The following is a 25,328-nucleotide window of genomic DNA, read 5'->3' on the forward strand; positions in this document are numbered from 1 at the left end:
TGTTCACCGATTACAGGATTTTGAGGTACACAAGTGCTAAAAAAGGTTTTGAAAAACTCAAGGAATCTTCAGTTGAAGACTGGTGGAGTTCCTGCAGAATGCAATCAACAAATGTCTCACTGTGTATGTGGTTCAGATTGCCTGCAGCTAAACAAAAACAATATATGCAAAGAGAAAAAGTTATTTTCATATTGCTAATTGGTTGTAAGTACCTATACATACATGCCTTTCACGAATTGGTAGAAAATAACTGGTATTTGCTGGCTGAAGCTCTTTAACTAATCCCTACTTTAACAAGCTGCTGACTGAATTTAAAGCATCGATTATGCAGACAGAGCATTTGTAATGAAAAAGAAGTAGCTCCTGAATAGGATAAGTAGCAGACTTTTTATCTGGGCTTTCTTAGAAAATAAATAAAAGATTAACTTATTGTCTTCTACTGAGCTTATTGCTTGCTAGTTTTCAGGATAATAATTGAAAATGTGCTGGGCCTTTGGGGCTTGATTTTGAGTAGTCATTTAATGACTTGCTAAATGACAGATATACTGATGAGTTTGAGGGTGAAAAGCATTTATTAATGGCAAGCAGGAAAGAGGGCAAAATTTGTGGCAAACACCATCTAGTGATTCAAGAACAAAATAGACTAAGCTCATTGCAGCCCAATCTAACTTCACAGGACTAGCATAAATTCAGTCAGGGTACTTCTCTTTTTCTGACCTGAAAAGGGCAGCATGTTTTGAATAGTCAAGAAGAGGCAAAGTTAGTAAACTGACTTTGACTTAGACCTAAGTTCTGAATTAACAAACAATATGAACCCATTCAGATCTGCTCATTCCTGTTATTTTCATTTCTCAGAATTGCTGTTGTTGTCACTTCTAAATTCCCTGGAGGAAGGGAAGAAATGTGTCTGTTTAACCCTAGCAACCTTGTTTATTGGGCACTGATTTATTTCTTGTAAATAACTTGCCATTCTAATTCTTCAGCAATAAAACCAAAGAAGTATGCGTAGGGCTACAATCAAAGTGAGGAAAAAAAAGAAGAAAGAAAAAAGCTGAAATGTCTCTCCACTACCCATACTAATGAGCTTAGCTCCATTATTACAGTTTTATGTGAAAGCATTTGTTAATCATCCAAAGATATGAAAATAAACTTGGATTTCTGATCAACACGGTTGGCAGTCCAGATTGTATAGGAACACATAAACAGATTATGTCACTCACAGAATGGATATGTTTGTTTTATCCTTCAGGAGGAGTTTGTGAGTGATACCTAGCATGAAGTACTTGACTATATAACAAGGTTGACTATAACAGAATTAAGGAAATGTTCCTTTCTAAATCACAAATTCACAACTGTTTCTGTTGAGGAATCATGGTTAATAAAATTTTGCCAGTTCAGTTTTCTGGAGACAGGCTCACACATATTGTAACATTACCAGCATACAAATGGCAATATTGATTAATTTAAACCAGCTGATGATTTCTCAGAATCCAATTTAATGCTATGCAAGTGAAGTTACCATGGATAATAATTTTAGTAGGTAACTCATTAAGTTAGTATTTATGTATGGGACAGAATAGATGGTGGGGTGAGATACAAAGGTAATGGAGTTTGTTCCCTGTAAAATTATCTGCAGGACACCTTCAATTACACAGGCTTCCAGCTACTTTAAAGGAATGCTGTGAAGCCTAGAAATTACTGTGACAGAAAGATGGACAAGCCTTTCCTCCTTAAACCTGTGGACCCTTGTAAAATAACCATAAGAGAGTATGTGGAACACTTTCATACACAAACTAATTCAAAAGTTTTTCCAGCCAGGAGTGCTGATTGCATTACCTTATAGGTCTATTAATATTCTTAGAATATAGTACCTACTGAATTCAAACCTTATGTAATGAAACTGTCATATTATTACTGTAAATTATCAAAATTTCTTATGTGCTCCTTAATATTTATCTTTCAGTAGAATATATAAAAAATTAGACTGGTTTGAATTAATTGATAATATCGTTTGATATGCTGTTCTAAAATATGTTCTCTGCTGCTCTTCTATTGATTATGTAAGCTGTTTTGAATATGTCTACTTGAAGTATAAAAAAACCAACCAGCTCCATCTATGAAATTCTTCATTTTCAGCACTACAAAATATATAAAATGTTATGGCTTTCTTTTGAAACAATCTCATTACATATTTGCAAAAGAAGAGGGTATCGTCTGTGTTGTGAATTATTTGGAAACACTAGCATTAGTTTCCTTAAGGGCTAGTACTTGCTGACACATTTTCTTATTTTTGGTAAAAGTATGAACCAGAAACACTGAACTGTGTAAATTTGCACTGAGAATATATGGCTATATAATGAAAAAATAATAGCATTTTTCTCCTGTTTCCATTTTTTTTCTGATTTTTTGAATTATAGACATCATTATCTTTGTAGGCTAAATTAACTCTGTATTAATGAGTGTTTTGGTTAAAAAGTAGGTATGTAATTTATCATTGTGGAAATATTCCCAATTCATTACAAATTAAGTGAATTAGAGTTTTATTTTTCTTTCCCAGGTGGTGTAAAATGAATGTGAATTTGAAGAAGTGAACTAGAGTAGGCACTCTTAGAACCAGTGGAAAGATAGGATTGCTTTTTTCCCTTATTTCTTTATTTTGTGTGTTCATATTAATATTTAAGAAAAATAAATAAACATAGTTTAATTCTGTAAAATAATTGTGCGCTAAAATGCTAAAAAAAATTAGAGCCCAATCATAGTTTAGTAATGAAGACATAGCTATACAATGAACCTTAACATGAATATACTGAATTTGTCTGTTGTTTATATTTATATCTTTTAATAACTTTGTCAAAGAAGAAAGAAATGGATTGCTTCCATGTCTATGCTTAAAAAAAAAAATCATTTCTGTGTTAACAGACTTACAATTTTAGTTGTCCCTCCCAATGCAGTAAAATTTTTCTATCTTCTTCTTGTGGTTTAAGCCCAGCTGGCAACAAAGCATCACGAAGCTGCTCGCTCACTCCTCCCCAACCCTGGTGGGATGAGGAGAAGAAAATATAAAGGAAAGCTCGTGGGTCAAGACAAGGACAGGGAGGGATCACTCACCACTTATGGTCATGGGCAAAAGTCAGGCTCAAGTTGGGGAAAAAACCCAAAATCAATTCAATTTACTACCAACTGAATCAGAGCAGGATAATGAGAAGTAAACCCAAACGTGAGAACACCTTCTCCCCACCCCTCCCTCCTTCCCGCCTCACCCCACTCCCAGCAGCGCAGGGGGACGGGGAATGGGGGCTGGTGTCAGTCTGTCACACCTTGTCTCTGCCGCTCCTTCCTCCTCAGGGGGAGGAGGACTCTGCACTCCTCCCCTGCTCCGCCGGGGGGTCCCTCCCACGGGAGACAGTCCTCCACGAACTTCTCCAGCGTGAGTCCTTCCCATGGGCTGCAGTTCCTCACAAACTGCCCCAGCACGGGTCACTCCCCCAGGCCGTGGTCCTTCAGTCCCAGGCTGCCCCAGGGAGCGGCGGCCATCTTGGGGGCCTCTGCTCTTCCGCTCCCCTCCATGGGCTGGGGGGGACAGCCTGCCACCTCAGCACGGGCTGCGGGGGCATCAGCCTCCTACCCTGCTCCTCCTTCCTCCCTGCCCTCAGGATCTGCACAGGGGTTCCTCTCCCATCCCGTTCCCCCGACTCCCGGCAGGTTTCCCCTCTGGAATCTGTTCTCCCAGAGGTGCTACTGCCATCGCTGATGGGCTCGGCCTGAGCCAGAGGCAGGTCCGGCTCCCAGCCGGGGAAGCTTCTAGCAGCTTCCAGCAGGAGCCGGCCCTGCAGACCCTCCCCCACTACTGAATCCCTGCCACACAAACCCAAAGCACTTGTACTTCTAGTGATGAGAACTGGGAAGGATGCATTGATTGCTTATTTCAGATTCTAGAAGCCTGTGATGAAGTTTAGACACCTGGTCACTTCTTATCAACATGGAGTTTCTCTTGCGGTTTACAGACTGTCAGGAGCCAGCCACCCCTTGCCACCCCACTGCGACATGGATTCGTGTAGCTCTGAGGAATTCTACCAGGCTGTTCACCATGCAGAGCAAACCTTCAGAAAGATGGAGAGCTACCTGAAGCAACAGCAGCTCTGTGACGTTATCCTCATTGCTGGGAATCGCAAGATACCTGCACATAGGTAGGACATAAGCCTAAGATATTGAAACTACAAAAGTAAAAGTTTTGGGTATGCTTATTTCTTAGTACAGTGTTTTCTGTGGCCCCTTATGCCTGCTTTCCACTTGCTTTAAACACCACAAATGTAAGTTGCTGCAAAAGGTGGTATTTGAAGGTTGGGCCCTTGAAGGTGGCTTTTTTTGGTACAGATTTCAAAAGTTCAAGTAGTACTCAACTAGTAAACTCATCATGAGTGTGCCAAACATTTCTCCCTGCTGTGATGCTGTTCATATGTGAGGAGAATGGAAATTTCTGAAATGAGATGCTGTACAGCTACACTGAACACAGTGTCATTTTTAGATTAAGATCATGATACTCTAAGTCTGTCATACAGAGTCTCTCAGACATAGTAATACTGAACACTGACTTCCCATGACCTGTACCTTTGAATGAACTGAAAAATATCTTAACTACCTTTAATAATAATTGTTAATATAAAAATTATAATGATATAATTTCTAAAATTCCATAAGATTATCTGGTATTAAAGCAGCCAGTATATATGAAACTGTGCTTGGTTTTGGATTGTAATTAGAGCTTAAAAATGTTACTCTTCATTGAGATTTTGGTCTTAGCTATAGCCTTTGATTTAGTGCATGCAAATAAAAATCCAATCCTAGAGTTTAGATTAAAATACAGATAATACTTCTGAGTTTCCAGGGTAGCAAGTCTTTTTGCATTTGAACTCTGCATAAGGCTGCAAACTAAGGGTCACCTATTCCCTGCTTGTGCCCTAGTTTCTCTGCTGAGGTACTAAATTCAGAGCAGGACTGTCGTTCCCCAGCAGGAAAACTGAAAAAAACAGCAAATGTATTTCTGAACTCATAAAGTAACTTTCTGGTGTAGAGGAATACTGTAAGGTCATCTTGGCAACTTGGACCTTACGAAATTTCTTCTGCCCTAAGTGAAGATGGACACAGAGACTATTCTTTTTCTGTTTTACAATCAAGTTGGATATTCTATATTCCAACTACCATGATCATTATTAAAAAAAGGTACAATATGCAAGACTGCAAAGCCAATGCTATTGTTCAAACACTAAAAAGTAAAACCAGACAGAAACATTCATTAAAATATTTAAATTGCCCCAAGAATTGTAATAAATAAGAAAATAACTCCACTTAACAAGCAGTAACAGATTGATCTAGGTAGTTTGCAGCACACATGAAAAAACGTCTGCTTGGTTTCAGATTAGTAGCTGTAATAAACGTAGAAATCTTTCTCCTTTCAGCATTTTTTATTCTTAAGACTTTGTTTCTACTCTCCTATCTAAGAGCTGCCATTTTTCCTGTTCCTCCCTTGCCTTCATATACTCAGGTCCCCAGATGCCAGCCAAGTCCGCAGTAATTTCTACCCACTGATTTGGCAACTGACACAACTCCTGTGTTCCAGGCTTTTTGCCACTATTAAATGTATTATGCATCTGGCACTTTATGCACCCCTGGTAGTTGTGGTCTGATGCCATTTTTATCTGAATCACTAAGATCTTTCCTTTATGGGTATATCAAGTCCAGAGGGAGTAATATTAAACTTCGGTCCTCTGTCCATCTGCATTTACAGTGTTCAGAGCTGTGAGATTTGCCTTAAGATGCCTCCCATCAAAAAGAAAACTGGAGGGATAATAACCTAAGGCCTTCTAATTTGTGTCTGATTTTACATCCCTATACGTTACTGCAATAAAATAAAAAGATTTTTTCAGAAATAATAAGAATTTTTTTGTTCCTTCTTGACAGTTGGCCTATTTTTGCTTTTCACGTTTTTCAACACAGATGAGTTAAAAAAAAAAAACAAACAATGTCTGAATCTACATTCTTAAACTGTCCGAAAAATTACTTATTAGATACATAGAAATATTCCACAACTGGTATCATTTGCCCTGTTTAATATGCATGATATAGAATACACATTTTTTACCAGTATGCTTTTTGCCTATTTTGAATATTTTGGTAAACTGCATAGTTTGTAGAGGAGAAAGAGGAAACTGGAAGGGGTTTTTTATTAGTTTAGTTCATTTTCCCCACTATTTTTAAGACAGCTGTTCATATTTGTATGCCCACCTTTCAGTAGTAAATTTGATTTCACATTTGTCATTTCAATTCTACAGTATATCTAAATCTTTCTGGACCTGGAAAAATATCTTAATAAGAAGATTGACCATGAAATAATAGCCAAAATTTTATTTAGATTTTTTCTAATAAACCTTCAGACGACTTTACACTTGACTTTCTACTTCTCTGTGGTCTGCAGTCAAAAGACCAAATCTCAAAGAACTGGCAAAACCAAATGCTGAGTTATGTAGAATTGAAAAGAGTATGTTCTGAATAAACTAGAATTTTGTCCAACAAGATAAAATGAAGTGAAGGGTATTCTGAATTTTCTGTGTTTGTTTTTTTAATAGTGTTTATTCTCTGCTGTTTTAGACAGATGTGGCTGGACAAGCAAAGACAAAGACATTTTTAATGTGGCCATTACAGTCCTAGAATATAATCTAATTTAGAAGAGACCTTCTAGAGTCTGATTCAACTCCCCCTGCTCAAAGCAGGGTCAAGTCCAAGGTTAGATTAGGCCATTGAAGCCTATACCCAGTTAGTTTTTAAATATCATCACTTGTGGAGATTTGTCTTTTGGCAGCCTGTTCCAGTTTTTGATTAACCTCACTATCTTCAGTGATCCAGCATGGGGCTTCTAGGCAAATTTGCTCCATGATCATCTTGGTGAGGCAAACCAGACTGTAGTTACCCACATCTTCCATCTTGAGGATGGACATGGAAATGACTTTTCCAGTCTTCAGAAACCTGCTGCAATTGTCATGATCTGTTAAAGATAAGAGGGAGTGGCCTTTCAGTAACATTGCTGAGCTCCCTCAACCATTGCTGCTTGAACATATCCTCTCTGGTCCCAAGGACATGTGTATGTCCAATTCACTTAACTGCAGCCTAAGTACATCTTCCTCTATTGTGAGTGATACCCCACAGATCCTGCCACGAGGCACAGGGACCAGGGAGGCCTGAAAGCAGACCATGCTAAAAAAAAAGAAAAAAGACTGAGCCAAAGAAAGTTTTATTGAGCAGTGGACAAAAATTTTCCATAGTCTTTCTTTTGCTGCCAAGGTAATTACAGAAACCCTTCTTTCCTGTCACATCCCTTGCTAATTTCATCTGCACTCAACCTTTGGGCCTCCCTAATTCCATTTTTGCATGTTGGGGCAATGTCTCTGTATTTTCCCCAGGTCATTCATCCCTGCTTTCACCTTCCGTGTACTCCTTTTTTGCATTTGACTTCAATTGGGCACCACTTCTGACATCCAGGGTTGTAATTGGCTATTCATTTTACTAACTTCTCTCAAGATCTGTTATCTTAAATTCCGTTGTCTCATGGTCACTGTAGCCAAGTTTGCCATCAGATTTCACAGGTCCTTTTTTTCTTCCAGATTTGTCAGGAGCAGATCCAGCAATGTGCCTCCTCTAATTAAAGTTTTTTACAAAGTAGGCTAGATAATATTTATTTTGCATTTCTGAGAACATATAAATGCCTGCTTGCAGAGGGCAGTGCATGATCAGTATTTGTGGAGTTTTTAAATTTGATAATTCATGATAGAAGTTTGGTAGAACATTCCCTGTACAAAGTTTACAAAATCTTATCCTAGATGACGTGAACCCTCATTTTAAAATCCAATTAAAACATATTACAAGCCAGAGCTTATACTGAATATGTTACAAATTAATAAATACAGAATACTGAAAATTATTGCCTAAAAAGTAATGGTTCTCACTTATTTTCTCTTCTTTTTAATAGAATAATTTAAGAATATGCAATAGATTAATATGCTACAATATAGTACAGTAAGAATCACTTTAAGAAAACCAGGGCAAAACTTTCTATGTTTTTCAGTAAAAAGTATGAAAGTGATATTTTTCATCATTTTCCTTTGATTTAGAACAAACCAAAACAGACAGTAGTGTAAAAGCCACACACAGAAAAATGTTTTATGTAATAATGTAGTCTCAATGTATCTATTTCTATAAAAGTAAAAATTCAGTTAAGAAATATCAGTATATTGCATCAAATGAAGTGGAAGACACCAAAAATAGTTCTGCTGCCATTGGTTCCTGTTCATCTTTCCAGACCCCTACACAGTTCATAATTTGTGTCATTTCTGATTTCATTCCTGATAGTACTTGCTCTTTTTTCCCCTTTTTTCCCATCACATATCTTAATTATGTCCTTTGATGATCTGTTTAAATAACTTTTTCTCTAGAGGAGAAGTTATTGCTGTGCCTTAAGATCTCTAAAACCCGATAATTTTATAGGAAGAATGTCAGGTAAGCTCTGGTCATAGCCTGAATGCTGCCAAATTAATTTTTTTCATTGGTGTTTTTTGGTTGGTTTTGGTTTTGGTTTTTTTTTTATGTTTTTGTTTCTCACAAAAAATGGGAGAAAGTCAAATTAGAAGGGAGATCATACAACATGATCACTGAGCTCTAGTCCTCCACTTGGAAGTACCATGCCAAACTCAGTCTAATTATAGCTGCTTTTCACTGTTCAGGTGACTCAAACAGCTTTAAAGTTATAATGTGCTTAAGCTTTTTGTTGGCTCCTGAACATCATGTTTGTCTAATCTAATCTTCCATTAAACAGGTTACAGGTGTAATCTTTCACATGAAGGAATAGGAAAAGGAAGTACAAACCAACCAAGTATTGTAATGATGAACAAGCAACCAAAAAGAGTACTGAGAAAGTAGGAAGACCTAGGCTTTTCAAAGGCATTTAAGTAAATTCGAAAAATTAAGTAAACCTCAAATTTTTTGTTATATTGCTATAACATGTATAGATAACAGTGAAATGTAAAAATGTAAAATACCTTAAAGAGAGAAAAATACTAAAATAATAATTTCCCTTTCCTTCAATTAAGCTGTTGCACTATTAACATTCCATCCTAATTTTAAAATATTATGAACATTGAGTTTGTAGCTTCTCCACTTACTCTGGAGATGCAAGCTATATATATTTTTTCATTTTCTGTACCTCTCATATAAACTCTTTCAGACAAGAAACATATTGTACCTTTACAGTGCCTGGAACAGAAGGAACTCAAGCATTGCTGTTACAAAACAAACAAATGAATAAAACCAGCCCACTGTAATTGACACGTCCTTCTTCTATCCAGGTTACAATCAGCCAAATGTAGTTGTATCTAGAAATCTAACTAGACTGCAGCTAGTAAATGTAATCTGAAACAGAAAAACACAGGGAAGTAAATGTTATTCAGAACTGTAGTGACATGATCAGAGCACCAATTATTTCCAAGGTAAAAGAAAATTCTTAATCAAGCAATAATCCCATGGATGAACATGAAATTAAAAGTACATATTTGCCTCAACTAATGTTGTTTTGAGTGAAGGAACTCCCTTGAATTGCACTGTTTTCAAATACTATACTTGAAATACTATATTCTACAGCTGCTGAATAAACATCAAAAATGCTGAAAATAAAACAGCCAAAGTCAATGCAAATGATAGATAGGCCTTTAAGATTTGCACTGGAGAGTTCATTAAAACTTCCAGCCAGGATTGCATAAATGTTATAGGCAGCTCTAAACTCAGACTAAGGTTTAAGCCGTAAGTTAGATTTTGGCTAGGAATGCTGCACAAAGCCATACAGGAACTTAAGGCTGGAGGGAAAAAAAAAAACCCAAAGTGATATAAGCATAGAGTTTACCTATTCCTATTCAATTAAAACAAAACACTGTCATGTAACAGAGACTGAATTACAATAAAACATAATTCAATAAAAACAGAAAATGCAAAAAATACAGGAGGAGAGTTATATCCTCAGCTTGCAATTCTGACTTTTGATACAGAAAGTATCTTTTCGATTCTGACTTGCAATTCTGTTCTTCCAATACTCAAGATAAGGGTCAGGAGGGAATCTTACCATGGTGGAAAAGGTAGCACAGAATGAGTAGAAAATTACCACATACATATAGAACAAAGAACTGCTTTAGTATGGCTCCTCAAATCTCTCTATAAGTGTTCGGAAGAAAAGTGAAAAACTTTCTTTCAATACAAAATTTAAATTTTTCATCATAAATACTGAAATAAATTCAACTGAAGACTTTTTTGGATGCTCACCTCTAAAGTAGTATAGCTTTTATTTACTATCATCCTGATAAATTCAATAAAACCCTTTCAGCAAACTGTAAGTTATGTTCTCTTTTTTAGTTCTCAAAGGAGAGGGACCATCTTTTTTGATGTATTTTGAGTGCTACTATAGAGAGATGGAATCTAAGGAAAAAAACAGTATCAGTAAAATGAAAAAAAATGAATGGAGAAAGTTAAGCTGAAAGGAGAGATGAAAGGATAAACCAGGCAGAGAAGGAAAGACAGTTTAAAGGCAGGGGGTGAAAGAAGCAAAATGCACAGTATATAGTCCTAAGACTCAGCTTGTTTTCTTCCATTATTCAGTAACAGACGCTTGTGGAAAGCACACTGTACAAACAGTACAGCTGTGCTATGTTCATCCTCAAATATCTGTAATTAAGGTCTGAAGATCTTCTCACATTAAACATTGCATCTAAACTGTGGTGTTTAACACAAACTATTGTCCATGAGTTTAAAAAAAAAATATTCAATTAATACGGTTGGGACAGAACAACAGCAACAAAAATTCCTGCTATCAGAGGGAAAGCGGCAAGGCAATTTAGATAAACTTTTAATATTACCCTTGATTGATAACTTTTTTTTTTTTTAAGAAGGAGGAGTAGTAGTTAAAGAATATTTCCTGATACTGAGAATGCCATTAATATTTTCAAAGGAATTTCTGTGATCTCCACAAGGAACTCTTCTGGTTTTATTTTTACCTTTTTCAGACATAAAAGATCTTAAGTTCACGTAATTGAGTATGTACCAGTTAAAGATTTTGCACATGCAGAAATGGGCCTTGAGTTTCAAAGGTCATTTCTGAGAATTTAAAGTTGGTTATCCAGTTGAGTTTTGGTTTTGATATGGCCATGTGTCTAATCTTATTGTAATCAACGGAGATCTATAGCTTAAGTTACCTAAACACCTGTGTCTGATTGCGTTGTGTTGACCTTGGCTGGGTGGCAGGTGTCCACCAAGGCACTCCATCACTCCCCCTCCTCAGAAGGACAAGGGGATGGAAATAAGATGTAAAAGCTCATAGGTTGAGATAAGGACAGGGAGATTGCTTAGCAGTTACTGTCATGGGGAATACAGACTTGACTTAGGGGAAATTAATTTAATGTAATGCCAGTTAATAACAGAGTAGAACAGTTAGAAGTAAAAATGGAACTAAAACCACCTTCTCCCCCCACTCCTCCCTTCTTCTGAGGCTCAGCTTCACTCCCAACTCTTCTACCTCCTCCCTGTGAGTGGCAAAGGGGCATGGGGAATATGGGGGTTGTGGTTGGTTCATCACACATTGTCTCTGCTGCTCCTTCCTCCTCACACTCTTCCCCTGGTCCAGCGTGGGGTCTCTCCCACAGGACACAGTCATTCACTAGCTTCTCCAGCGTGGGTCTTTCCCATGGGCTGTAGTTCTTCACAAATTGCTCCAGTGTGGGTCTTTTCCATGGGGTGCAGTCCTTCAGGAGCCTGCTCCGACATGGGCTCTTCACTAGCTGCAGCTTCCTTCAGGGCACATCCACCTACTGCAGTGTAGGATCCTCCACAGGCTGCAGAGTGGATATCTGCTCCAGCGTGGTCTTCCAGGGCCTGCATGGGGACAATCTGCTTCAGCATGGTCTGAATCTCTGCTCCAGTGTGCCTGGAGCATCTCCTCCCCCTCCTTCTCTCACCTTGGTGTCTGCAGGGCTGATTGTCTTACATTTTCTGATTCCTCTCACACAGCTGCTGTTGCACAGAATTTCTTATCCTTTCTTAAATATGCTCAAAGAGTTACTGTAAATGGTGTTACATCAAGCTGGCGGCCAGTCACCAGTGGCGTTCCCCAGGGCTCAGTTTTAGGGCCAGTGCTCTTTAATGTTTTTATAAATGATCTGGATGCAGGAATCAAATGTACATTAAGTAAGTTTTTGCTAATGACACTAAATTAGGAGGAGCTGTGGACTCCCTCAAGGGTAGAGAGGCCTTACAGAGAGATCTGGGCAGACTAGGGAGCTGGGCAGTCACCAACCATATGAAATTTAACAAGAGCAAGTGCAGGATTCTCCAGCTGGGACAGGGCTATCCTCGTTACATGTACAAATTGGGGGACAAGAGGCTGGAGAGTAGGCCTTCAGAAAGAGATCTGGGGGTTTGGGTTAGTGGCAAGTTGAATATGAGTCAGCAGCGTGTCCTGGCAGCAAAACGGGTCAGCTGTGCCCTGGGGTGCATCAAGCAGAGCATCGCTAACCGGTCGAGGGAGGTGATTGTCCCACCCTACACTGCACTGGTGTGGCCCCCCCTCGAGCACTGGGTGCAGTTTGGGGCACCTCAGTACAAGAAGGACATCGAACTATTAGAGTGTGTCCAGAGGAGGGTGACCAAGATGGCAAAAGGCCTCGAGGGGAAGACTTTCGAGGAGCGGCTGAGGTCACTTGGCTTGTTCAGCTTGGAGGAGAGAAGGCTGAGGGGTGAGCTCACCCCAGTCTACAGCTTCCTCACGGGGGCAGCGGAGGGGGAGGTCCTGAGCTCCTCTCTCTGGTGACCAGTGACAGGTCACTCCATGCAGAAATGACTTGTGAAGATAAATTAATAATGATGCTCTGTTGTATCATTTTGTACAAAGGAGTTCTAGAATAAAAGAAAAGAATGACATATAGACCTTAAAAATCTAGATACTTAAGCATTCAGTTATTATAATGACTTCACAGATCTATCTCTGTACTTTCATCAAACCTAATCTCTGTGTTTCTGACATTTCTCCTGATAGTTCAAAGGAGCTAAAATTGAACTTTTCCTGCTCCTGCAAGCTTTTTTCCCCTTTTCCTTGCGGAGTTATGGTGAATAAATAAAATCTTTAAGCCCACAAATAGAGGATCACCGTTGATTGTGTTGTCTTTCTACATTAAAATATGTATGCTATGTCTGAATGTGTGGGTTTTCTTCTGGAGGAAAATTACTGAGTTCTGCTTTGCATATGCATCATAATGGATCTTCAACAGCTCTTATCAATGTGACAGTTTGCCTGTCCTGCCCATTCCCAAATGTTGAGAAGCTGCTTGGATTCATATTCCTGTCTTCTTTTTTTTTTTTTTTTTTTCATCTTTCTACTGGTTCAAAACAGCACAGAGTTCGAAATACTGGTTGCAGTAGCAGATCTCTTCAAAACTGACACAAGGACGCAAACTGACACTGACAAAATGTTTTGGACAATGGACTTTGTTATCAAGTCTGGCAGCTGTGATATGTGCGTTGTCGTCTCTGGAAAAAGCTAAAGCTATGGTAGACATGGTGTGTTTGGTGGAAATGGTGTCAGGTTTGTGTAACATTCCTAAAAACATTGTGGCAACTTAAGGGATACAATGAGATGTAACATTGTGTTTCAGTTTGTACTGTAGAAGAGATAAAGGGCCACTTACACTTAAATGTCTGGGAGACAGTGAAAGAATGAAAAGAAGTTGAAACCAAGAAAGAAGAGAATGTAAACTCAAAAGGCATGGTTCTCAGGGCAAAGAAGGAACATCACTTAGTGTAGATACTGATATCACTTATACTTGTAGCTGTATGTTGTATAAGAGATTAAAGACAAAAAGGAAACTTTCTTGTTTCAGGCTTAATTGATGCTTTTCAAAATTCCATCTCCCTGTTTATGGGTTTGGGGAAGTTTTTTGAGTTTCTTGTTTGGAGATTTTATTATTATTATTATTATTATGATTCTGTAGTTGTTCTAGATAAAGTTGTGTTTACAAATGGGTTAGTTTATAAATATTGCTCATATGGTCAGGGGAAAAAAAAAGTCTATAATATAGTTCTGTTCCATTTTTCTTCAAAATGAGATAAGCACACAGGACAGAATATCAATATTAACAGTTGTGATGGGAAGTGTGACACAGTCCTCATTAATTTAACTGTTATATACTCACTGACCGCTTCTTTACCCAGTAAATCTGAATTTCTAATATGTTAATGAGCTAATGTGATGCTACTGAATTATTAGCAAGACTATGATAATGGTTCTGAGTTGATGCTGAATCCCAAATTAACTCTAAGATTATCTCCTGTTTGTTAACTGCACAGGAACAGCTTTCTTTTTCAAAGACTGGGGAAAAAATATGCTATATTTAGAATTTTGCCACATGACTTTTGGCAGATTTTTTATTTCCTTTTTTCTCTGTAAAATATATATTTTTTCAATTTGACAGATACAAATGTTGAAGTGTACATATATATATACACACATTTATATATATGCATTTGTAAATATGAAAATTTAAAAAAATCTGCAGTTTTAAGCTTCAAATTCTGAAAACAAAATTCATTTTCAATGAACACTGGCATGATTCACACAAAGCATAATTTTGAGAAGTCAGTTGAATGCATGCTACTGTTGAGACTTAGTTTCTTTTGTGTACCATTTGGATGACTGATACGTAATCTGAGTTTTTGTCACTGCTAATTGGGTTCTGTTAGTCACTTAGAGCCTACAGATACGTAGATTCATCAAGTAAAGTCATTCTACGAAGTTAGACCGTTCATAAGTTTTTCTTTCTAACTGTGGTGCAATCTTCAGTACTGTCATGGCTTGCAATGGGATAGCATATGTTAGATAATCCACGTTTTCTTTCTTGCCCTAAGACAGCACGTATTTCCTTTGCCTGTTGACTCTGAAAAAGTAAATGATTTCTGCTTTGAAGGAACAAGTAATGACAATGTGGAAATCAAAGTAGCTGATGGTTTGTTGGCAAGCAAGTCTGAGACTAGAGAAGAACTAAAATTCAAGAAGGAAAGAAGTTGTTCGTGAACAAAACAGAGATAATGAGCAGAATAAACAATGATTGGCTGTACGTACTCTTCAAAAGCAATAGAAAAGAGTAGCAGATGCTTTATTAGTTCCCGCTATTCTTTTACCAAAAGTAGATTTTGAGTTCCACATCTTGAAACATAGCCAGCATAAACACTTCAGCACTCATTGGTAAATTGTTACTCAGGGTCTTCCAAACCAGAGGTGGTGCCTCCCTACTATTGAATATATTGCACATCCCCTGAATATATTGTTGTTCCAGAGAGACCGAGTACAATTTCGGTTTTGAGAGGAGGATAAACAAAATGTGAACCCTGGAGAGAATGCAAAAAGGAACACAGACACTCTTTTAACCTAATTGTTATTGTGTTGTCACTTTGGAAATTCCTGAAAATGTCTCTGATCAAGGTAGTCAATGGAATGAAAAGCGACTGCTCTAATCCACAAGAGAAGGAAGGAAAACAGTCTATGAGCAATGTGTGTAGGTACAAACTAAAGGAAAAGCTTGCGATGTGTAAGTGGTCAATGGAATATTTTTGTTCTCTTCCTAGAGACAAGATACACAACATGTTTGGAGAATCTGCTTAGAATTTTATGGGCAAGAATAATTTATGATATATGTCATGGCTTTCTTTACGTACTTACAAATTCGGAACATGGAGGCAGTTACAGCAGTAACAAGGCCAAATCAACATTTCAGTGTCCTGACTGCAAAGGAAGAAAGGTAGATGGCAAAGAATTCTAGATTTGAAATGCTGACTAGATGACAGGTGGAGGTAGAAGGTACATATAGTGGCAAATTCTTCAATAGAGAATGGATGTTACACATTTAGTTTTGATCTTAAGCAAAGTGAAATAGAGTCTGAAGAACAGAATTAACAGATTAACAAAAATATAATGAAAATGTTGCAAAACAAATAAATTACCATTGATAAAACATGGAATGGAGGCTTTGACAAGCAAAATTCCTCAGGGTACCAGTAGCTTTTACAGCAAACACTCTTCTCTTAGTTTTACACAGTTCATTAGGGACTACAGAACAAGATTTGTTTTGTGCTATATTACTGAAGCTGAGTTGAAAATGACACCATTTTCTACTTTATGTGTGTTAAAGCCAATTGTAATAGCGTGTGTGGGAAAGACTGAGTAAAAAAAAGGAAACACATGGCATATCTCATTCCAAATTATGGACGACATGTAAGAGGGTGATCCCAATTAGCTACAGATCAGAATTCTGGGATAGGAGATGCCAATTTAAAGTTGGTGGGCAATATTTGGTCTGAAAAAATTTACTGGTGTTTGGACATGATTTTTTTCTAATGATCTTTGGTACTGAGCAGGAAATAGTGTGTATACTAGATTAAATTTACTGTTAGCTATATTTTTTGCAAAGCTGTTACACCTTTTTTTGTGTTTGGTAAGCTGGTGAGGGAGACTGCCACAGTCATCAGGAAAGGAAATTACACTACCTGGTGTAATCCAAATCAGTTGATCTGTCCCACAGCTTTCTCCTTTGTTGTATTTTATTCAGAAAAGATGGCAGTCTTGATTGTACTGCCAGAATTGTTCTGGAAGTGACAGCCAGTGTCTGCTTCCTTTTTTTCCTGAATTTTTTTCAAGTGCATGCATGGATATACTTTAGTATATGTTCTGCAAGCCTTAAAATTTAGGAAATCATGAAGCCTTCTCTATATACACAGTATTCTTACAGCCTGCTATAAGAAGATCTGTAGAACACCACTATCAGTAAAGACACCCAGTGTCAGCTGGTGTCCTCTACAGGGGAACAAATCACATTTAAAAGCAATAAATGTTCAACTCCTATATGAACTAGCATAATACATGTGGAAAAACGTTGTGTCATGCCTATGAGTTTGCAGTCCAGGTAACATCTGAGATTCTACACAGTTGACAGTAAAATATTGTTAGAGCTTGCTTACAGAATGTAAGTGATCAAGGTTTGTTTCTTTTGTTTATTTGCTTCTTTTACTTAATAAATGCACAAACAATGTTGAGGGAATTCTGTATCAAAGGTGTATGTGAAAACAGTTGTGACAATTGCAAGGAAATATTCTATAATAAAAGAAAACAAAATCTGATATCAGGATAAAAAAGTCACAACAAGAATCAGTTATATTCTGTATTATAAAAGAAACTAGAAATATATCAGGCTGAATTTAGTTGTAGTAAAGCTAGAGAAGTCCCTTAAACTGGAGAAAATATTTCTGGGTCCACAAACTCATTTTAAGCCATGAGTTGCCTGCTGTGATTCTCAAGGATGAAAGAGTATATTATGTATTCTTGCTGCTAGATCAGGAGTTGAAAAAAGGTGACATAGTGAGACACCTGACCTTTCTTGATGAATAGGTCAACATGCCTTTAAACCAAGATTTAGGGCTGTTTGGAGCTTTCTGAGCTACAAAAAGCAGCAGATCATTACAAATTAATTGATCGCTTTGATTTCTCACTTTTCATTTTATATCTCAACACTGGAACACAGTTAAGATTTACAAAAGGTGTCAGCTTTCAGAATTAAGTGTAATTAGCAAGTTTATTTCACTTCAATTCAGCCTGTGAAGCACTTCCAAATGTAAAAGTTTGTATCTTGAAATGACCTAACTTTTTGGTTATATTCAGTTGATGAAATAGCTGATTCATTATGTCTGTTAACTACTGATTAACATAAGGGACTTAAAAAAAAAATCCTCTTTATCACTCTGTTCAAAAACTTGTTTTGCTTGTTTAGGTGAGCTGCTACTTCACAGAACCTTTCTGCTCACTTAAGCCATGTTCTTTAACAGGTGGTGCAAACCAGTATGGATAAACCTGTAAATAAAATGGGTAGTGCAGAGGACCTGAGATCTATATTACATATTTTTCAGGGTTTTTCACTTTGGCATGGATCTTGTCTGGTTCTGTAGACTGAATGCTTATTTGCAGCTGGAATCCGTTAGACAGCTTCTTTGAATTTCCTCATCCCATAATAATCCATGAGACAAATTCTGGTGTCCTGGTTTCAGCCGGGATGGAGTTAACTGTCTTCCTAGTAGCTGGTACAGTGCTATGTTTTGAGTTCAGTATGTGAAGAATGTTGATAACACACTGATGTTTTCAGTTGTTGCTCAGTAGTGTTTAGACTATTGTCAAGGATTTTTCAGCTTCTCATGCCCAGCCAGGGCACCTGACCCAAACTGGCCAACGGTGTATTCCATATCATGTGACGTCCCATCTAGTTTAGGAACTGGGGGGAGTGGGGGAGGGGAATCGCCGCTCGGGGACTGGCTGGGTGTCGGTCGGCAGGTGGTGAGCAATTGCCCTGCGCATCATTTGTACATTTCAATCCTTTTATTACTACTGTTGTCATTTTATTAGTGTTATCATTATCATTATTAGTTTCTTCTTTTCTGTTCTATTAAACCGTTCTTATCTCAACCCATGAGTTTTACTTCTTTTCCCGATTTTCTCCCCCATCCCACTGGATGGGGGGGGAGTGAGTGAGCGGCTGCGTGGTGCTTAGTTGCTGGCTGGGGTTAAACCATGACATCTGGAAAATCACAGCTCTTTGCAGAAGTTTGTGAGAGAGATGTAATCCTTCTGTTACTTATTTTCTGTCTTCGCTCTGTTTTGTTATCTTTGAGTTGAGAATACATATACAAGAAGATTATTTAATAATAATGTCTGAACATAAATAACATAAATTGCAAATATAAGATACTACTGTTTAAAAATATTTCAGCTGATCATTAACTAGTATATTAAAATTTCTGTTCATTAATTTGTCCATTAGTTTTGATGCAGCAAAAGGTTTTGGCTTTGCTTTTAGTAAGTGACCAAGTTGAAGACTCATAGTTGAATTTAAATGGTGGTGTGGTTAATAAATCTGAAGCAACAGCTAATGTGAAATGGTCTCAAATGGAAATCTCGATCACAGTCCTAAATTAGATTTCTGCTAGTTCTGAGAGAGTGTATCATCATTTTTTCTTTAATCAAGCATTTAATAACAGTAAATCAAGTCACTTATAAATAAGCATTAAAAAAATTTATTTGAAGAAGGTTTATAACATTTTTAGTTATCCAGAACTTTACAGTTATCATGGTTGACTTAAATACACACTTGTGATACTCAGTTGAGATAATAAATAAATGTACATAGAAGTAAGTGTTCCTCAGTGGTGAAAATAAATAAATAAATATAGTGAATTAGGAGTCTCTGGTGGTAGCAACAAAGTATATTTCTAATTTCATCTTTTTGTAGCCATCTATTGTTTTTATTAATTACATGAATGTAAATGTGAGCTGTTTATGAATTTAGGACCTTTACTTCTAAAATTCACGATTGCTAAAGTTGACCACAACATGAGACGTGATAAAACTACTACACCTAATTAGTCATTGCCCATCATTTGAGCCAGAGTAAAGATCATATGTATCTTCTCAAGCTACCTTACTTGCGGGTAAAATATAGTAGCATAAAACACTGTAAAATTATGAAGCCAGTTCAAACTGTCATATATTACTTTGTTATTGAGATGAGCTAAAAGAGCAAAAGCGATTAATTACCACACTGGCTGATAAGTAAGCAGTAATTTGTTATTCTTCAGTATCTTTTTTTTTTTTTTTTTTTTTTTGGTGAACAAAATGGTTAACAATATACAAATGACTAAATATTTTCTCTTGGTTTCCAAGTTCCCCAGTTGTGATTCTTGTGTCTTTTATCAATGTGTTTATGTGTTATGTTTTCAAATTAAGCCAGAAATGTGACCCATCTTTTATGAGAGCATGTGGTACACTATTTATAGCTGTACCACATTTCTAGCTCAAGATCATCTGTGAATATTCACTCCTAACAAAATCATAATATTACTGTAGAGGGTATTTAGAAGCATGCCTTAGCTTAACAACCCAGTAATGACAATTATACCTGGTACTTGTTGTGGTTTTTATTTATCTAAATCAGATCCCCAAACAGGCCATGCACATTTTGTAAGTATTTTGAAATTATTTTCCTTTGGAAATGTTTCTTAAAAAAACATTGCATTACACAATAATTTTTCTTTATTTTTATGAGTAGCATTTAAGCTACTAACAGTTTTACTGAAGATTGAAGGATTGTGTAAAGTCACATGCTGTTAGTAAAGTTTATAAAAAATAGGCCTTTAAGAGCAATGCAGAGCACCTCTGGAGTATGAAATGTGTTTCACTAGTAAGTTGTCTTTGATACTGAGAGGTTATCTTGTTAACAATTGGGACATCTGCATGATTGGAAAATTATCAGAAAGACTGAGTGCTAATTTCTATGTCTATTTTATAGTCATATGCTAATGTGCCACTTGGTTCATACAAAGGAAGCAAAACCAAATTATAATTAAATGTCATACTGTATTTTGCTGCCTACATGCATTAATAATATATTGGTCCTGGAAATTTATAAATACTGTGAAAATATGTTTTTTTAAAAACGTTCTTTTTATGTAAGAAATTTCTCATACATATATCAATGTAAATTACACCAGTTTTTAACTTTTTTGCAGACTTGTCCTCAGTTCTGTCTCTGACTATTTTGCTGCCATGTTTACAAGTGATGTTTGTGAAGCCAAGCAAGAAGAGATCAAAATGGAAGGCATAGACCCCAATGCACTGTGGGATCTTGTTCAGTTTGCATATACAGGTATTGTACTGCATACATCATACTTCCTATAGAGAAAGATGTTGATAATTTTGTTTGCTACATGCAAAAGAATTGTATTTATTTTCTAAATATTTTTTAATCTCAAACTCATCACTCAAACACTAATTTACCATTTCTAGAGCTGAATTCAGATTCTTATCTCCTATCTCCAATCTGTTACATATGTCAAGCTTGGTAGGTACAAGAGACCAGTCAAGAAAATTATATATTTTTCTTGGTTTTCGAATACTTAGAAAGAGTGCCTCTTATGCACAATTCAGATTACATGAGATCAATGAAGGAACAGCTGTATTTTTTGAAGAATAGCCCTATATTGCTGTTTTAGTCAAATATCAGTTTAAATAATTACATAAATCTTTTAAAATTTTAAATAATGAAACACTTTTGAAATGTTTTATTAGGAGTTGGATGTTGTCACTTTCATTTCTTGTTATAGGCTGGTTCTCTGCTGTGTAATGTAAACTTATGAATAACTCATAACTCAGAGTTAATAACTCAGAACTTCCTTCTGAATATTTAATACATTTTAATGCATAATAGATTTGTTTTTTATCCTTCTTAAACAAGCTGTTATGCACAATGTATCTGAAATGCATTAATATGAAAGAATACTAAAGTTACAAAATAAAGTAATTAAAAGAGAGGAAATGCCAATAGTAAGATTTGTAGTCTGAATTTGTTTTCCCTTGCCTATGAATCATGCAAGTATAGAATATATGCTGTTTGCTATGTTTCCTAAAAGACATCCTCATATTGTTTAAATTAACAGTATTTTATCGTGACGTTTCTATTGAATATTTGATTATAGCTTCAATTTTAAATGGATAACCCATAGCCTGCAGTTTTAATCCTCTCTAAATACACATATATTAATTTAATCATAAGGTGCTGTTTGCTTTAATATATTTAATCAGGATATGTGCTGTTTATTTTATGACATAATAACTTTACCATCTTAATAGGAAACAGAAACTGCAAATAAGCATAATTGAAGTTAAAAATGCTCTTTTTTGAGAATCATGTTTGAAAAACTCAGGTTCAAGGAATGTCATTTATATAGTACTCTACATGTTCAAAGGGTAGTGCCTACTCCCTTCAGTTGTAGTTTTGCCATTCAGGAATGTACGTCATCCAAAGGGTTTCAAGCTAGGGATCCATGAAATGAAGAACATGTAAGTAGTTTTTATCAAGCATAGGAAGGATACAATCCGATTACTAGGTATTAGTATAAAATGAATGGCAGAGGAATACCAGGGCAAAATCAAGAATACATTGGCTCAGAATAGCAAAAGATCTTACTGGTAATGTTAAATCATTCTGTAAGAGGAAGGTTAAAGGAAGAAGAACTAAGAGGAAGATGAAGGACATTGTTGTTCCCCTGGGAACAAAACTGGAAATAAGTTAGTATTAGTAGTTAGTAGTGAGTGGTTCTTTAGCCTCAGTTTTCACTAGAAGATGACATGCAAACACAGAGCACAGTTAATATTGACAACAAAAGATGGCATGTAAGTGTAGATTAAGAAAAGAAAGAAATACAGAAGGAAGCAAAAAAATACTTAAGCATTTTCAATATGAATGAAGCTGTCTCAGAACTTTATTGGTTATCTCTGAGAACTTTGGAGACTGGATGAGGTAATGAAAAACCAGAAAAAGCAAACTCCTTCCACTTTCTGTAAAAGATTAAGATTTTCATGCTTTTATGCTCCTTGATTTGTCCATGCCATGTGATGTACTCTGTTTATTATGTGAGGTGGAAAACTTTGAGGTTTCTTCTTGGTGTTAGGTAAATAAGAATCAGCCTTCAGAAACAGATGAAAAGACAGCTCCACAGGTAGTATAATTCCAGTGTTTTCTAATTTGCCTCATGTGAATTTGCATCTGTGATGTTCTTTCATTTAAACTGTCACATAAAGCCCAAACTACCTTAAAAATGGCAACATTATGTGCTATCATAATGTCACCTCGAATTACCAACTTAAGGTGGTAACAAAGGTTGTAATTTCTATAACTTGCAGTGGTAATACACCATTATCCTTTTATTTCTAACCCCTTTTGGAGATTAAACGACTTAAAAAATGTCTTCTTAAATTTACACTTGAAAAGGAAATGTCACAAATACTTGCTGACAAGAGAAGAGTGATGAGATTCAGGAAACATGAGTCCATTTTGCATGCTAAAAGAGAACATGTATTGGATGCCATGGACCATTCTGGTTTTGATTACTCTGTCTTGCATTTCTGTTCCATCAGGTTCTTTGTCCTGACTTATTCTGATTTATCCTGATTTATTCTCAGCTTGTATCCTTACCTCTTAAAATTCATGTTAGATTCTTTCTTTCTTTATTTCTTTTCTCGGCATCAGATGTCTTATCAAACTCCTAAATTTCCTAGCTACAGTTATGCTAGTAAATTAAACAGTGCTAGGGAACATTTGCAGGTATTGGAACACAATTATCTATATTGATCCTGGCAGTTTTAGCCAAATCCAACTAGCAGTCTCTCTAACAAACCTTGGGTGTAGCCTGGTGTCCTGGCTTCAGCTGGGATAGAGTTAATTTTCTTTCTAGTAGTTGGTATAGTGTTATGTTTTGGGTTCAGTATGAGAAGAATGTTGGTAACACACTGATATTTTCAGTTGTTGCTAAGTAGTGTTTAGACTAAGTCAAGGATTTTTCAGCTTCTGATGCCCAGCCCGCAAGAAGGCTGGAGGGGCACAAGAAGTTGGGAGGGGACACAGCCAGGGCAGCTGACCCCAACTGGCCAAAGGGGTATTCCATACCATGTGACGTTATGCCCAGTATATAAACTGGGGGGGATTTGGCCAGGAGGGGCTGATTGCTGCTCAGGAACTAACTGGGCATTGGTTGGTGGGTGGTGAGCAATTGCATTGTGCATCACTTGTTTTGTATATTCCAATCCTTTTATTATTATTGTCATTTTATTATTGTTGTTGTTATCATTATTAGTTTCTTCCTTTCTGTTCTATTAAACTGTTCTTATCTCAACCCATGAGTTTTACCTTTTTCCCAATTCTCTCCCCCATCCCACTGGGTGGTGGTAGGGGGAGTGAGTGAGTGGCTGCCTGGTGCTTAGTTGCGGGCTGGGGTTAAACCACGACACCTGGATATGCAGACTCACCATGAATGTGGCCATTCTTGGACAGAGGGCATGAACACTCAAAAGTGCTACAGATAATTCAGTGATAACTCACAGGTGATCAGGGAATTCCTAGAACATGGTCCCAAACTTACTCAGTTTATTGAAATTAAATGCAGTCTTTGTTCCTTGGGTAATCATTCTGTTTTCCCATGTTCTTTGCCAGATCAAAACCTGTCCCCTCAAACCTTATTTTTTTCCCTTCCCTTTCAATTCCACCATCTCTAATGATTTATCTGGCTTCATAATTTCTTATTTCTTTTCTTGCCCTCTGATTCCTTATTTACCACCAGTCTAATTCATGTCCCCTTTTCCTTTAAGTCAGTTCACTTTCTTCTTTGTGCTGCATGGGTGTGGACAAGGGGAACACTGAAAAGTAAAGGAAATAGCCACTGTTCTGATACTGAGCAGTGTAGCAGCCAAGAAAAACTCCAGTTCAGCCTTTTAATCTGTAATCTGGAGCATACATTGTCTACACAATATCTGGAGAATTTGGCTGCCAAATTCCAATTACTGACTGCACACTATGTGAAGAAGTTTTCAGCAACTCATGTCTGTGGCCAGTTTAGCTCTTTATTCTTTTACCCAAGGAGTAGCAAACCATTTTGATAAATGGGCAGTTATTAGCTCTTCTGTTTTCTTTTTCCTGTCACTACCTTCTTAGCACAAGGAGATTAAAAAAAAAAAAAAATCACGAATAGTTGCTGCTGTTAGAGAGAAGTTTTTCCCTGGGGACAACTGAAGATTTCAGGAAAATACAGCTGAACATGGGCTTGTTTGTAAAAACTTAAAAGTTAAGAGTATTATGCTGTAAGTATTTTCAGATATAATTTGAAAAAGGGAACCATTTCCACATTATGTTAACTGTAATTCAGTTAGGTTTATATTGTTTAGAATCTAGTGAAATTATTTCATTTTTATTAAGAATCATACATATTAAATAGGTTAAGAATGGTAAAATGTGCATAACTGTGAAACGTATTACTATAGATAAATGTATCCTGTACCAATACCAGACCCTTCAGTTTCAGCAATAAAATCAAGTACTGTTTCAAAATATCAGAATTAAAGATCAGCGAAGGGGAGGTTTTGTACATCAGAGACCTGAAGAAAGATATTTATCTGGAAGGAGAGTCGTTAACATCTGCTATATCTGTTAGTACAAGAATAGGTAATAATATTAGTTCAGTAACTACCTACACATTGCTTTGTGTGTCTTCAGTTTTTCCTTTTAACTCCTGTTAATTAAAATAGTTTTTACCTGTGCTTCCAGAAACATTCATATGCTTCTGAAAGGACGTGATTTTCTGGACTGAGTTTCTGAAGTCTCTGTTCA

At 36.7% G+C, this 25,328-nt stretch overlaps 1 protein-coding gene across 2 annotated transcripts in view; it reads left to right on the forward strand.

The window, feature by feature from the left end:
- The window catches only part of KLHL1 (kelch like family member 1), a 234,295-nt gene that overhangs the window by 62,772 nt on the left and 146,195 nt on the right, over positions 1 to 25,328 (forward strand). The window contains exons 2-3 of one of the 2 annotated variants that reach the window (XM_075046094.1): positions 4,005 to 4,187; positions 20,680 to 20,816. In XM_075046094.1, coding sequence (XP_074902195.1) covers positions 4,005 to 4,187; positions 20,680 to 20,816 — 320 coding nt within the window. The remainder of the gene's footprint in view (positions 1 to 4,004; positions 4,188 to 20,679; positions 20,817 to 25,328) is intronic. The other variant, XM_075046095.1, reaches the window with a different exon arrangement.

The sequence above is a fragment of the Buteo buteo genome, chromosome 14 (genome assembly GCF_964188355.1).
Source record: "Buteo buteo chromosome 14, bButBut1.hap1.1, whole genome shotgun sequence".
Classification (NCBI taxonomy): Eukaryota; Metazoa; Chordata; class Aves; order Accipitriformes; family Accipitridae; genus Buteo; species Buteo buteo.